At 51.5% G+C, this 13,366-nt stretch overlaps 1 protein-coding gene and 1 long non-coding RNA gene across 2 annotated transcripts in view; one reads left to right on the forward strand and one right to left on the reverse strand.

Annotated features, from left to right (window-relative positions):
• The window catches only part of HS3ST3A1 (heparan sulfate-glucosamine 3-sulfotransferase 3A1), a 25,500-nt gene continuing 12,134 nt past the window's right edge, over positions 1 to 13,366 (forward strand). Inside the window, exon 1 of the mRNA XM_015880124.2 lies at positions 1 to 593. Coding sequence (XP_015735610.1) covers positions 16 to 593 — 578 coding nt within the window. The 5' untranslated portion in view covers positions 1 to 15. The remainder of the gene's footprint in view (positions 594 to 13,366) is intronic.
• Positions 9,068 to 13,366, reverse strand: part of LOC116654209 — a 30,206-nt gene continuing 25,907 nt past the window's right edge. Inside the window, exon 4 of the long non-coding RNA XR_004309232.1 lies at positions 9,068 to 10,694. This is a non-coding gene — a long non-coding RNA (uncharacterized LOC116654209). The remainder of the gene's footprint in view (positions 10,695 to 13,366) is intronic.

The raw sequence follows: 13,366 nt of genomic DNA on the forward strand, positions 1-13,366 counted from the left end.
CCGCCTCGGGGTAGCATGGCCGTGAGCGCGGCGGCCGCCCCCGCCGCCGAGCCGCTGCCCCGCAGCATCTTCAAGAAGTTCCTGGTGATGCTCTGCTCCCTGCTCATGTCCCTCTACGTCTTTTACTGTCTGGCCGATCGCTGCCAGACCTTACCCGGACCCATCATCGCCGCCGGCGCCGCCTCGGAGGAGGAGGAGGGCGGCGGCGGGGGGTACCTGGGGGGTTCGGCCGAACTGGCTCCCTGGCAGGCGGCGGCGGCGCGGAGGAAGCGGCTCCTGCAGCGGCTCAAGCAGCGGCGGCGGCGGCAGGAGGCGGCGCCGGGCTCGGAGGTGCCGGCCGGGGAAGGAGGGAGCCGTGCCGGAGGTTCGGGAGGAGGAGGCGGCGGGGGCAGCGCGGCGGGCACGGCCGGTACCCTGACACTGCTGCTGGGAGAGGGCAGCAAGCGGCTGCCGCAGGCCATCATCATCGGAGTGAAGAAGGGCGGCACGCGGGCGCTGCTGGAGTTCCTGCGGGTGCACCCCGACGTGCGCGCTGTCGGCGCCGAGCCCCATTTCTTCGACCGCAACTACGAGCGGGGCCTCGCCTGGTACAGGTACGGGACGGGGGTGCGGGCGGCGGCACGGCGGAGCCGGGCAGCGCTGTACCCGAGCCGGCAGTGCCCCCCGCTGGCCGCCGAACCTCAGCCCCGCTCCCCGGTCCTCAGCCCGAGCGGGCTTCTCTCTCCCCGCATCCCCCAGCCCACGGCTCTCCACCGCTTTCCCCGTCCCTGCTGCTCCCGAACCCCCTCCACCAGCCCTCTCCGTGACCCTCAGCTCTCCCCGCTCCCAGCTCATCTCCCGACTCTCTCGGGGCAGAGCTGCGGGATGCTCCGGGGGCTGACAGCGAGGTGAGCTCCGCGTCCCGGGGCTGCGCGGTGATACGGGGTGGGAGCCGAGCCCCAAAGCCCGCTGCTCCTCAGCCTCCCAGCCCATCGCAGCCTTTAAAAGCGGCTTTCCTGCCTCCAGCGTGCAGAAGGCGCACATTTCCCATGCAAATGTTGCAGGAGCTCTGCGATGAGTAACCCAAAGTGTCAGTTCCAGGGCAACCCACGCGCTCACCTGCCTCAAAAACAAACAGTACGGTGGATGGGGTGCTTATTTAGATGCGTTAGTGTTTCATTGAGCCAAAGAGAAGGAGTCCCCTTGAGAAGAAAGAGAATGTTACAGCCGAGGGGCATTGCTGCTGCTCAGATGTTTGCCTTATGTGTTGCAAAGTTCGCAGAGGAGCATCTGCCAGAGGTTCCTAAGGAAAAGATTGGTCGGGGTGAGGGAGAAACAGCTCTTCTATATAGCGTGTTTGTGGCTTTTGTGAATAAGCAAGCAAAAAGGAGACGATTCGGGGCAGCCCCAGAGCTTATTTTGCTTGCAAGTGAAGCACGGCTGTTGGTAGAGAATAAGAGTGATTTTGGCTGAGCTCGTGGTGACAGCCTTGAAATGTGGAGTAGGATAGTACCGACAGTCCAGTGTTTATGTAAAGTCTTAACACGTGGAAGTGATGAGCTTCCCTGTGTGTCCGATGGTGTCAGGAGCGTGCTGGGCTGCTGCTGGCAGCAGGGTGTGGGTTCTCCAAGCAGAACGATTTCCTTTGGTGTGGGCTGAAGCTGTCTACAGAATTACATTTTTAGTGCGCGCTTATCCAATTTCCACATGCCGACCCCATATCAGAAAGGAAGCATTAAAAAGGAATCTGCAAACCTCAAGGAGTTTAATCGAGGCTTGACTTGGAAAAATAAACACATGGCTTTGGGATGGCATCTACTGAAATTTATGGGGGATACGCAGGAAAGCTCATTTATCAGTGATGCTCTCGTAGCACTGGGGAGCACACTGCAGTGGGTTTGCCCCGCTGGCTTTGAAATGAAGCCTGGGCGAGGAGCGCGGACCCAGACAGAGGAGGAGCCACCAGCACTGAGTGCACAGCGCAGCCCTCAGCACAAGGGGTTTCATTTCCCAGAGGTTTGGTCCTGATCCGGCAGCTCGCACTGGTTGGAGGTGCTGCCCTGCAGGCTGTTTGTGTAATCGTTATGTGTGAGCACTGGGTACGCTGAGCGCTCCCATTAATTGCTGCAGTTTGTTTGTTCTGGTATTTGATGTACTGAATTTCAGCATTTTGTTTTTGCTTTTATTAGCCCTATGGAGGCTGAGGTACAGTGAATGCTTTGTATGGGATTATTCCTCTGAGACCTAATCTTGCTGGCTTTGCTTGTGTGAGTAATCTCTCCAAATGCACACGGTCCCGTTGTGATGGCAGTGTCAGCCCCCCACTTACCCATTATCCACCCATTGTAAATGCTCGCTGTACAAAAATCTATGTCTCTCCATGGGTTTGCTGTAATCTTTGATGAGGGTTCAGTGCTGGGGAAAGGGCCAGATGTTTGCCAGGGGTCCTCGTTTCTTATCTTTGGCATCAGAGTCTTAGGTTTCACGTGCATTTCTGTTTCCCGGCCGTCAGACTAAACAGCATCATTACAAGGCATAAACAGTGGGGTTGGCTTTCAGTGCCCACGGGAAGCCGGCTTGGCCAGCACCCTGTTGCAGGGAGCACCACGTTTATGGCTGTTTGCATGGACACAGGTTTGCATTAGGGGGAACTGCTGCTGGGTCAGTGGATCCAGGTACCACAGAGGGCACCCTGAGAAGCAAAGAGGTGAGATGTTATAGAATCATAGAATGGCCTGGGTTTAAAAGGCCCACAGTGCTCATCCAGTTCCAACCCCCTTCTTCCTATGTGCAGGGTTGCCAACCAGCAGCCCAGGCTGCCCAGAACCACATCCAGCCTGGCCTTGAATGCCTGCAGGGATGGGGCATCCACAGCCTCCTTGGGCAACCTGTTCCAGATGGGACCTCAGGTGTGAGAGGATTGTGGTTCCTCCTGGGAACAAAAGAACACCTCCAGTGCCCGCTGCTTGTTGCACATGATGTGGGGTGCATGGATGGGAGTGGGTCTGGATGGTCCTGGGGTGCTGCACAGTGCACACAAGTGATGGGAAGTGCTGCCTGTTAAATCAAGCAGAATAATGGCTCACCTCACAGCCAACATTGTGTCTGGGCAGGAAGGCGGTTGTCCTACAGAGAGGCTGATTTATAAAAGTCAATCTGACTGGTTTAATTTGGGAAGTGTGACACCTCCGAGCTGGTGTGTGGGTTGAATATGGAGGGAAGATGTGTGCCAATGGCAGCTCTCTCTGTTTTGGGTTTGCGAGCCCCCTGTTTGTACGGGGACAAAGGGAGGGAGGGGGCAGCCCACAAAGCTCTCATTGACTTCCCAGCACAGAAATTGCTGCTTCAGCCCTGAACAAGGCTATTGAGCTCACAGAGTTCAATAGCAGGTGAGCATGTGTTTTAATAGTGTTCAACTGCAACCCCCCACCCAGAGCACGGCTTGCACACAGCCCGGGGACAACTCAGGAATAGGGGCTAATCCAGTCAAGGGAAAAGAGGAGGGAGAAAAAAAAGCCTGAATAAAAAAAGTATCTGTGTTTGTGGGTGATATTGCAAGTCTGGCTGGTTCCCTCTGATCCTTTGTTAGCCTCGCGCTGATTGAGCTGCCTGTTGGAATGTCATTAGGCTGTCAGTCACCCCAGGAACATTTATTTCATATGTTTTAATCTCCCTGCTCTGCAGCACCGATGCCAATTCCACTAGAGCGAAGCCAAGCTAATGTCATTAGATTACACCCGATCCAGGGGAAGATGAAAGATGCTTCAAAGTTACCCCGTCAGGTTGGGAGTGTAAGTCTCACTCCTCCTCACTGCTCCCAGATCTGGGGAGTTCTCATAATTAATGGCCTCTTGAGGTTTCTCTACAAGCCTTTCTATATTTTTCCTTCTTTTTTTCCTTCTTCTTTGTTTTTAAGTCCAGGCAACCAGTGCGAGTCGAAGGGAACAGAGGATGTCTTGGGATGGTTTGGTTTGAGGGGGGGGGAACATGCTCAGAGCAGCTGCTCACAGCTGCATCCCACCTTCTTGTGTAATTTCCCAGCTCAAATCACAGCAAAACGAGAGCCCTGGGGATGAAGGAGGTGGCCCATTCCTGCAGTGCTGGCTGGCCCAGAGGTCTGGGTTTTGTGGTCCCTGTGATTCAGCAGCACCATCTGGGAGTGCTTTGTGACCCCAGTGGTGAGCAAGGGGACAGGAGGGCACGAATGGTGTCAGGGGAGGTGTTGGGGAGTGAGTACAATGAATGAACATTGCAGCAGGCATCGGGAGGTGCAAACCTCTCTGTAGGAGGGAGATGCTGTAGCAATAGCTGCCTTGGAGCAGCATGATCTTATCACCTGTCCTCGCAGCATCTGCAACAACACCAAGGTTGTGTGTTCACAACATGCCCTGCCAGAATGTGGCTTGTGCTGTTGGACATCAAGTTCGTGCTAGTTTGGTTTTCCACTCCCTGCTATGCGTGTGTGAGAAGTTCTGGTTTAGCAACGGCTGCTCCTTGTCCTGAGAACACCATGTCTCCCAAACACATCTGAATTGCAAATAGCATCAAGTGCAGCCTGCAGCAGTTTTTCTGGACAAACCCATGTTGAAGAGGATCAAGGTCCTTGTTTATTTATTAGCTGTGTAATCAGATAGCGTTTCACACCGAGTTCATTGTGCCAGGTGCTGTATAAGAAAAGGAACAAAGGATGGTCTTGGCCCCAAAGCACGGATAATTCACTGTCAACAGCAGGTGGAGACTGGCTGGGATAGGCTCAAAGACAGCGCTCATGTCCTGGAGTTGCTATAGGATGGTAACTGACTGGTTCTGGCACTGCCTTTGCAGGGAATCTGGGCTTGGGCACTCTAGGTCATGTTGGTGAAGGCTTGAAGCAGTTGGAAGGTTGTGCCCTGTGGCTTTGTAGGCACAGAAGGTATTTCTGTTTGCCCATGTGTAAAAGCAGGAGGGAAGTCACTGCTCTGTGTTGGAGACATCGGGATGTGGCACTAAGGTTTAGTGATAGGACTCGGCAGGTCAGGTAATGGCTGCACTCTGTGATCTCAAAAGTCTTCTCCAACGGTACCAGTTCTGTTGATTCTAAGGCACTGAGAACACCAGGAAGGCAGATACAGACGGGCCTTTCCCTGTCGCAGATGCCTGGGACAGCCTCGGCTCCCTGTCACCTCGCAGCAAGGCAGAGTGCCATCTAGTGTACATGCCTGATGGCACCGTCAGATGGTGGCACCGTCTGGATGCAGCACCCCAGCAAATCCAAGTGCAAAGAGCTGGGTTTGGGGCTCTCATCCCTTAAATAAACCCCCAAACGTTATTATTATTGATGGTGCTTTGAAACATTTTGCATCCATATGTATCACTTCTCGTTTTGGGCAGCGGAGAATTATGTTTACAGTGTTGGTTCCTGATGGTGGGGTGAGCTCCCCTGTTGGCACACAGGGAGAAGTCAACCCCATTCCCATCAGAAAGCATACAAACAAATGGTCGATGTTTTATTGGACTCGTTGTTTCAGTTCTTGGGGACATTCAGAGATTCAGAATTCTGAGGGGCCCATCGTCTTCTTCAGCTCAGCTTCTCACCCTTGTTGGTGCCTGGGTGCAGGACCCTGCAGGGGGTCCATCCATGTGCCCCCCATTGCTCTGCCCGGGCCCCAGGGGACTGCAGCTGGGTCTGTCCCGACCCTGTCTGCTGATGCTGAGCAAGCTTGAAAATATGGCCCCAGCCATCCAAGATTTTGTCAGTTAAATTCATAGAGCTGCATCTTGTGAAAAGCAGCGCGAGGCTCCAGCTGGCTGGGGCCAGAGCCCATTTATGGCAAAAACTGCGATGCTGCTTTAGAGAAGCAGCAAATTCACCCTGCTTATAAACCCTGAGTCCTCCTCTGGGGTCGGATCCTGCATTGGCCCTCCCTCCTGCAATTTCTTTGCTGCCTGCAGGGGCTCCTGCCAGTAATTCTGCCAGGTCTATGGGGCTGCCCCATCCCTACCACTGTGCCTGCAGCTGAGCTTGGGTTTCACCCCGACCTTTTGAAGTCTCTAATAAGAGCAGTTGGGTCTGGGGAGGGGGAAGGGAGCTGGGTCCTTTCCAAAGAGCTCAGAGCAATGAACATGTAAGCAGCAAATCGGAGAGTCACCTCCCCCCTGTTTGCCCTCCTTGTCTGCATTAAAACTCCTGAGCCGCTAATTACACTATTTCCCTGGAGAGCATCGAGGTAACCCAAACTGCCTCCACAGTGAAACAGAAGAGGTTGGCAACAGGGAGCAGGGGCTGCTGTTGTGGCCATAAATCTTTGCAAATTCATTATGTGCAGGTATTAGGGAAGGGAAGTGGATTAGATTGCAGTTAAGGTCATGTTCTTAGGGTGGGATGCTGTGGGTATTCCCCCAGTGCAGAGCCCTGTTGGGGCAGTGGGGCTGTTCACGTATGGTCTGGAGGGCTGAGGCTGCCCCACTGTCCTGGCTGCTGTCCCTGCATTGCCTGGAACATGTGAGTTTTCATGGCTTGGGGTTAAACACGTTCACCCCCAAGCTGTGGGACCATTAGCAGGATGTGAATCACAAACAACTCTGCAGGAAGACATTCTCAGAAATGCCTGGTTCCCTTTGGGCACAGCCAGCCCATCCTCCTGGCTTCCCAGAAGTGCTGCATAACTCGTTTTTTCAGTTGCAACACCATCAGCTGTGGAGATAGATAGAAAGATTCCCACTTCAAACTCCCATTGAGCCACAGCCTGGGTCTGGAGCAGCATCCCCTGCCCTGACTGGTGGGTGAGTGGGAGCTGGGAGCAGCCTGTGAGACCTTCAGCTTCCATTGCTGCTGAGCCATCTGAACCTGCTCCATTTCCATTGTATTTTCTTTTTCCTCTAACAAGACATTTATTTTCTGCTGAAAATGTTAGAAAGTCAGGGTGATTTGTTGTGACGTTTCCAGCTGGAAAAGGGCAACTTCCCGGAGCCTGTGCTTGCTGGGGTTGCCTTCTATGGGGAAATATCAAAGCTAATTGTTTCTGATTTCCATGTTTATCTGATGATTGATACGTCTGCACCTTCACACGAGCATTTTTGGGCTCTCAAATGTTGCATTTTGTCAGTAACATTCAATATCACTTTCATGTTCCTTATTGTAATGCCATATACCAGCATCTTTTACTGTTCTTAGTGTTTGTGCTGTCTGGAAGCCTTTTTGGGGGAAGAAATCCCACATCCCAGCTTCTAGGTTTCCCACCATAAGGAAGCTGTGTCCCTGTGGCACAGGGTTAGTGAGAGAAGGTTCCTGTGTTGTACCTTGACAGGCCTTGGGAATCTCCCTCAGCCTGAGCGATGATAAGTCAAGGCCATGTCTGGGCTGTTTCCCCATCTGTACAATGGGGCTGCACTGCTGCACTCATCCACAGAGGGCTTTGTAAGAGCTGCTTTGCCTCCTGTGCTTTCCAGAGCAGTGGATCCACAAGAAGGGGCTCAGAGAGGAAGGATTTAGTGGGATGTGCACACCTGGAGGTGCACTCCAGAGGAGCCAGAAGTGGGGGAAGGGCTTCCTGGCCGGACCCAGATGCAGAGCATGGCAATTAATTGAGTTTGTCTCCCTCCAGCACCATGGGGGTGGGACACAGGCAGGAGCCCTGCACAAGCCCCCCGTGAGCAAAGCATTTGGGTGCAGATATCGCAGGATTCATCTGCTCACAGCTTCCTGATTACAAATGGGGTGTCTGGCCGGGTGACAGTGACCTGCCAGCTTGCAGCTGGTGCCTGGATTTGTCCCCATTTCTGGCTCCCATCTGTGCACCCTGATGATCCCAGGGGCTCTGGCAGCACTGAGCAGCCATCACCCTCCCCTTGGCTGTGCTGACCCTGGCCAGCAAAGGGAAGCGAGTGAGGCTACCACGTCACACCTCAGCTCAGGTACCTTTCTCCTCTCCATCCAGATCCACCTTGGCACCCATGCTTGTAATCTGGCACTCCCTGAAGGCACAAATCATCCTGTTGCACAGAGCTGCTGGAGCTCGCTGGGAGTTCTGCCATGCATGAAGGCTCTTCCCTCCATCCCTGGGAGTTCCTGCTGAATTCCCATGGTCACACTTGCTGAGTGCCCTGTTGGGTCCTGCTCTGCTCCAGGTCACCTTCATGGTCACCTTGCCTTACTGGAAGCTGGCTCATCCAGGAGCTTTACCTTACTACCCCAGGAACGTATGTATCTATCAGACCACTGAGTTTAGCAGACTCTCTGGAGTCCATCTGTCCATCTGCATCCCTCAGTGCAGCTGAACCCATCATCCTCACCCTGCAGTGCTTTCCCACAAGTGAGTCCTCCCCAAGTCCTGCAGCTCAGGCCCCCCCAGGGCAGGTTTCCAGGAATGCTGTCCTTAGCATCTCCTGTGAGCTCAGCAAATCGTAGCCATCATATGTTTAGGGGAGAAATTGGATTTGCCTTGTAATCTAATCGATGTTAAATAACAGTAATTCTAACTCCGTGGCTGTGTGTTTAAAGTGCAGTTGGTCTCTGGGGATCATCGGAGTTATTTAATCTAATGAAATCACCATTACTGTCTAATGAGGGTGCACCACGGGGATGCCTTTCACTGTGCCTTTCTTTCCCTGGAAGAAAGCAATGGTTTTAATAACTGGCAGCCAGAGCAGAGCATTCAGCAGAGATAGGCAGGTAGGGTGCAGTGGAGTGAAGATGGGAACCCCAACCTTGTTGTGCTTTTTTGTTGTTCTCCTTGTTTCTTTATCTCCTTGTAGAGAGAGACAGGGCCTGTTCCAATGCAGTTTCTGAGCCTCCCAGTCAGCTCAAGTCATTGCAGCCCAAGCCAAGCACATGCTGCTCTCCTACGCACGGAGCTCATTGTGTGCAAATAAATGGGAGTTACGGCAGCAGCAGGCAGGGGCTGCGCTGCTGTCAGCTGTCAGCGTGGCTGCATCCCGCCTAGCCAGGGCAGTGCTCCTTCCCCATAGCGTGTGCGCTCTAATTTCCCATTATGATTTCTTTAATAGAACCGATACTTACTGTACGTCGCTCATTTGCTGCTAAAATGGGAACCATTAGAGCAATAAGTGGCAATTACCGTCGGTGCGGCATGGCAGGTGAACTCAGCACAGTGTTTCCCTGAAGGCAGAGCCCTGCCTTTGTGGAATGGACACCCACAGCCTGCAGTGCTGGGGCTCACGGGCAGTTTGTTTGGGATGGGGTGGGATGAGATGCATTGAGATGGGATGGAGTGGAGTAGGATGGGATGAGGTTCCTGCTGTAAGGGTGCCCAGCAGCTTCCAGGTGCAGTGGATGTATCTGGCTTGCTATTGGCAGCTGGTGTGGATGAGGATGGGTTGTGGCTCTATGTGTGCTGCTGATCCACCTGGGGATGTGTCCCCATTCTCTGGGCAGCCCGTCCTCAGGCTTTTCCCCAAGAAACAGTTTCCATGATGGGAGAAAAAGAAAAAAAGAGGAACATGTCTACTGATTCAATCAACACCTAAAAAACCCATATCCATGCTGCACAACAGCACATCAGAGGTCTGGGAAGGATCTGACACCCCGGTGAGGTTGGGTGCAGGTTGGGTCCCCATGCATGTCAATGAGCACCGGGATGGCTGCGTTCAGTGCCTGCAGCCCTCTCACACTGCCTTCATTATTTGTGTGCTATCCAGCGTCATTAAGATATCAAGTTCATTTAGGTACATCCACATTGGCAGTTTAATTATGTCTGGGTACTACTCTGTATTTTATTCATGGACTATCTGGGGGCGGTTGTCAAACACAAGCCCAGGAGATAAAGGTTTGGTGGCTGCAGAATGCTAATGTCCTGCTGGCTCCCTTTTGACAAATACACATGCCAGTTATTACCAAACTGATTATTTCATTCATTAACACCACATACATCAGCTCCCTTCACCCACTATTATTGTATACATTCATCTTTTCATAAACAATTACCTGACAAGGTTGGGAAAGGCAAGTACTGGGGAATTAATGCTCTGATGGGAATTTCCTGGCGTGGGCTTGTAACAAGGTGCTGGGTGTGTGTGGAATGCCCCGTTAGCGTGATCGCTTCATTAATCAAATTAGGGACAATAGCACATCACATGTGCCCTTGTCCCTCAATGGGTTGGGAGCCGCTTGCCTTGTGCTGGGCACAGCGGATGGGCCCCATGTCCGTGATGGTAGCAGGGGACCTGCAGTGATGCTTACAGAGCATCCCCTGTGACCAGCCCATGGTGTGCAGCTTTTCTTTTTATTAGTGTTATTACCGTCACAAGGAACATTTGCATGAGAACAGGTTCTTTGTTCATTTTTTCTGCCCTTTTTTTTCCTGGCTCTCTTGTACTGCTTTCCCTTCCTACAATGGTGATGGGAACAAGTAAGGCACCGGGGAACAAAACATCTGGGGAGCATCTGGAGAACAAAATCTCTGTGTCTTCTTGATACACTTTTTTATTGTCAGGGAGAAAAGAGAATATGGGGAGACATGAGCAGTGAAGAATAACCGAACCCATGTAATAATTAATACTTGCAGCTCCCTTAGAGATAGTGGAGAACACATCCCACGGGGGCTCAGTGTGTTGTTGGTCCCACATCTCTGTTTTCATATATCAGACCCTCCATGTTTTCCACCCAAAGCTGCCACTCAGGATGAGCAGCTCTAACCCAGCCACAATAAGTTCAGCTTCTTGCTTGGAAAGTGCTTCAGGGTCACATTGCTGCTCTGCTCCAGCATGAGATCTGCAGACTAAATAAGGGATCTGAGTGAGATTTAAGTGCCTATCTCCCCTAGTCCCCTTTGAAAAAAGCCCCAACAGGCTCACTAAAAAGCTTTTGCAAAAGGCATTAATCCTCCTTGCTATCTCTGCCCATCTCTTTGATCACACTTAAGAATCTTCAGGTCCAGGGGTCTCAGCTTTTCAAGTAGCTTCAAAGAGCCAACATCTCACTGCTGGGAGCTCCTGGGTCCTACTGGGAAGGAGCCCCAGTCCCTTTCAGTTGGGTGCCAAGTGGGGAAGATGAGGTTTATTGGCCTGGATCCTGATGACTCGTGTTTACTCGTAAACCTCAGTTCACTCATTGGTTTTCTTTTCATCCATTCATATTTTGACAAACTCCTCTCTTTTCCTCCCCTCCCCTCTTTCTCCCCCCCCTTCCCATTTCCCTTCCCATTTCCCTTCCCTTCCCTTTCTCTGTCTATTCCCTGATGAGCTGGATCACCTCATGTCACACTGATTCCCAAGTGACTGCATCCCCATGCATGATGTGGAGGGAGGCATGGGGTGAGCATCCAGCCCCACCTCTGCCTCTCCCCTGCTTGCTGCACAATGTGCTCATGAAATTTAGATCTGCAATCAAGTGAGAATTCCTGAAATATGTAAGATGACTCCGTTTGATACCAGGTGAGACAGTGATGCATTCCCTGGGACGAGGTGGAATAGCTGAGCATAGAAAAGAGCTCTTAATGCACGACCTTTTGAGCTGTGGCTAAAATACCTCAATAGACAGGGGAGCTGGAGGAGGCCGGGTGAGATTGCTTCACATCTTCAGCACAGAACTTGCAAATGAGGCTACGAGGAATCTTTTTTAAGCTTTCTGTTTTCTGGAGACTTTTGCCCTCTTTGCACTTGACTGCTTTGCTCCAGGAATGAAAGTAGGCAGCCCTTTCCTCACCATTAAAGTTTCATTTAGCGAAAGGACAAAGAATTGGCACGGGAAGGATGAAGAATGACTGCAAGGGTAAACTTGTGTGACTCCATATATTTTAGATCATAGCCTGAGGTCAGTCCTTCTATTTTATAATACAGATAAAGGATTTTCTGGCCTTGCAGCAGGAGGAGATGTGCGGTGATATATAAAGAAGTCACTTCTCAGCATAATTTAAGAAACAACCTATGTTCTCAGCAGCGTGGGTCTGGCTAAAGCTCTGCATTGCTGTGACCACACACACAGGTGTCCTTCTCCAACAGGAAAAGAACACGTCAAACTATTCTCCAGCACAACACCTCAGAGGGTGCTTTTACCTCCAAGAGAGTGTGTCTCACCACAAGGTGTTTCTGTTGCCATGAAAGTTGGCACATGGTCCTGCAAAGTCTGCAGCAAGGGAAAGCCCTGTCCTGCTCTCAGGACAGCCAGTGTCCATGCTATGGCCACTTTTTCTTTCCCTTGAAGAATGCGTGTGTTGCTGTGATCGTGCACGTCTAAAATGTATTTGCACAGAAGAAGAACAGGCCAGACATGGGAAACAAGCAAATCACATTATGCATTGGAAGCAATAATGTCGCTCCCAGGGGACATAGATAATACAGCAAAAGACAAAAGAGCAATAGACTTTGCCAGCCTGAGCACTTGCTTGATTGTGGCTTTGCTGGAATTACCCCCAGTGTCCTCAGTGCCACTGCTGGAATTGGACAGGGACTGAGCGTAGTGTGGGGCTGTGCTTTGGGTGCCAGCATCCCTACACTGCTCTGAGCACAGCTCTGCACAGCAGTCCCATGGCATGGGAGGTGTGGCTTCCTTCCAAACTGGCTGCCATTTTGGTTTGGAAAAACTCTTTGTCCCCAGTTTTGGAGGTGATGGAATGGGATGCATTGGACAGAGCAGGGCCCATAAGGTACATGTAATGGGGACAGCTTTCCTTGCCAGCTTGGTGAAGGAGCCTCCAAAGCCAAGGCACCAAGAGCTTTTGGAAGACCCCAGTTGAGCTGTACACCAGAGGCCCCTTCAAAGAGAACACTGAAGCTTCGAGATGTGCTTCAGGCTTTTCCTCTCTTCCCCTTCTTTCTTTCTTCCTTCCATCTTTCTCGCTATTCACTTCTTCCTCCCTTGTCTTCTTCTTTTCATCTTCTTCTTGCTTTTCTTCTTTCTTTTCCCTTCTCCTCTCCTTTTTCTGTCCATCTGTCCATCCTTCCATCTTTTTTAGATCTCAGCAAATTCCAGGGAGGCATCAGTTGTCTTTAACACCCAAAGGAAAAATTGAAGGGAAGGGTTCAATTACTCGTGTGAAAAATGAGTCCCCTAACCGAGGTCTATCCATTTGCTAGTTGTGCTTGTTTTAAAACTGAATTATAGAGACGGCACATTTTTCTGGAGACAAATGCATTAATTTTTCTCAAAACAGACAAGAGGGAAGCAGAGGGAAAATAAGATAATAAGAGTTTCCACAGTGATTTATATGCCTTTGTGAAAAATAATGGGGGAGGCTGCAGCCCGCGGCCGGGGGGGAAGGGGCAGCAGTGGCAGGGATGGCTGCGGGGAGAACTGCCAGAAGTCCGAGCAAGATGTTGGCTTTGGATGATATAAGATCGCTTTACATCTTTCTCTGGCTTGAAAAATCTCTCCTTCTCTCCCTCTGTATACACACACATGAAATATGTGCCATACGATGCTCTTCAAATCAGCGCAGGCCCTGCTGTTTAT

This window comes from Coturnix japonica, chromosome 18 (genome assembly GCF_001577835.2).
Source record: "Coturnix japonica isolate 7356 chromosome 18, Coturnix japonica 2.1, whole genome shotgun sequence".
Lineage (NCBI taxonomy): Eukaryota > Metazoa > Chordata > Aves > Galliformes > Phasianidae > Coturnix > Coturnix japonica.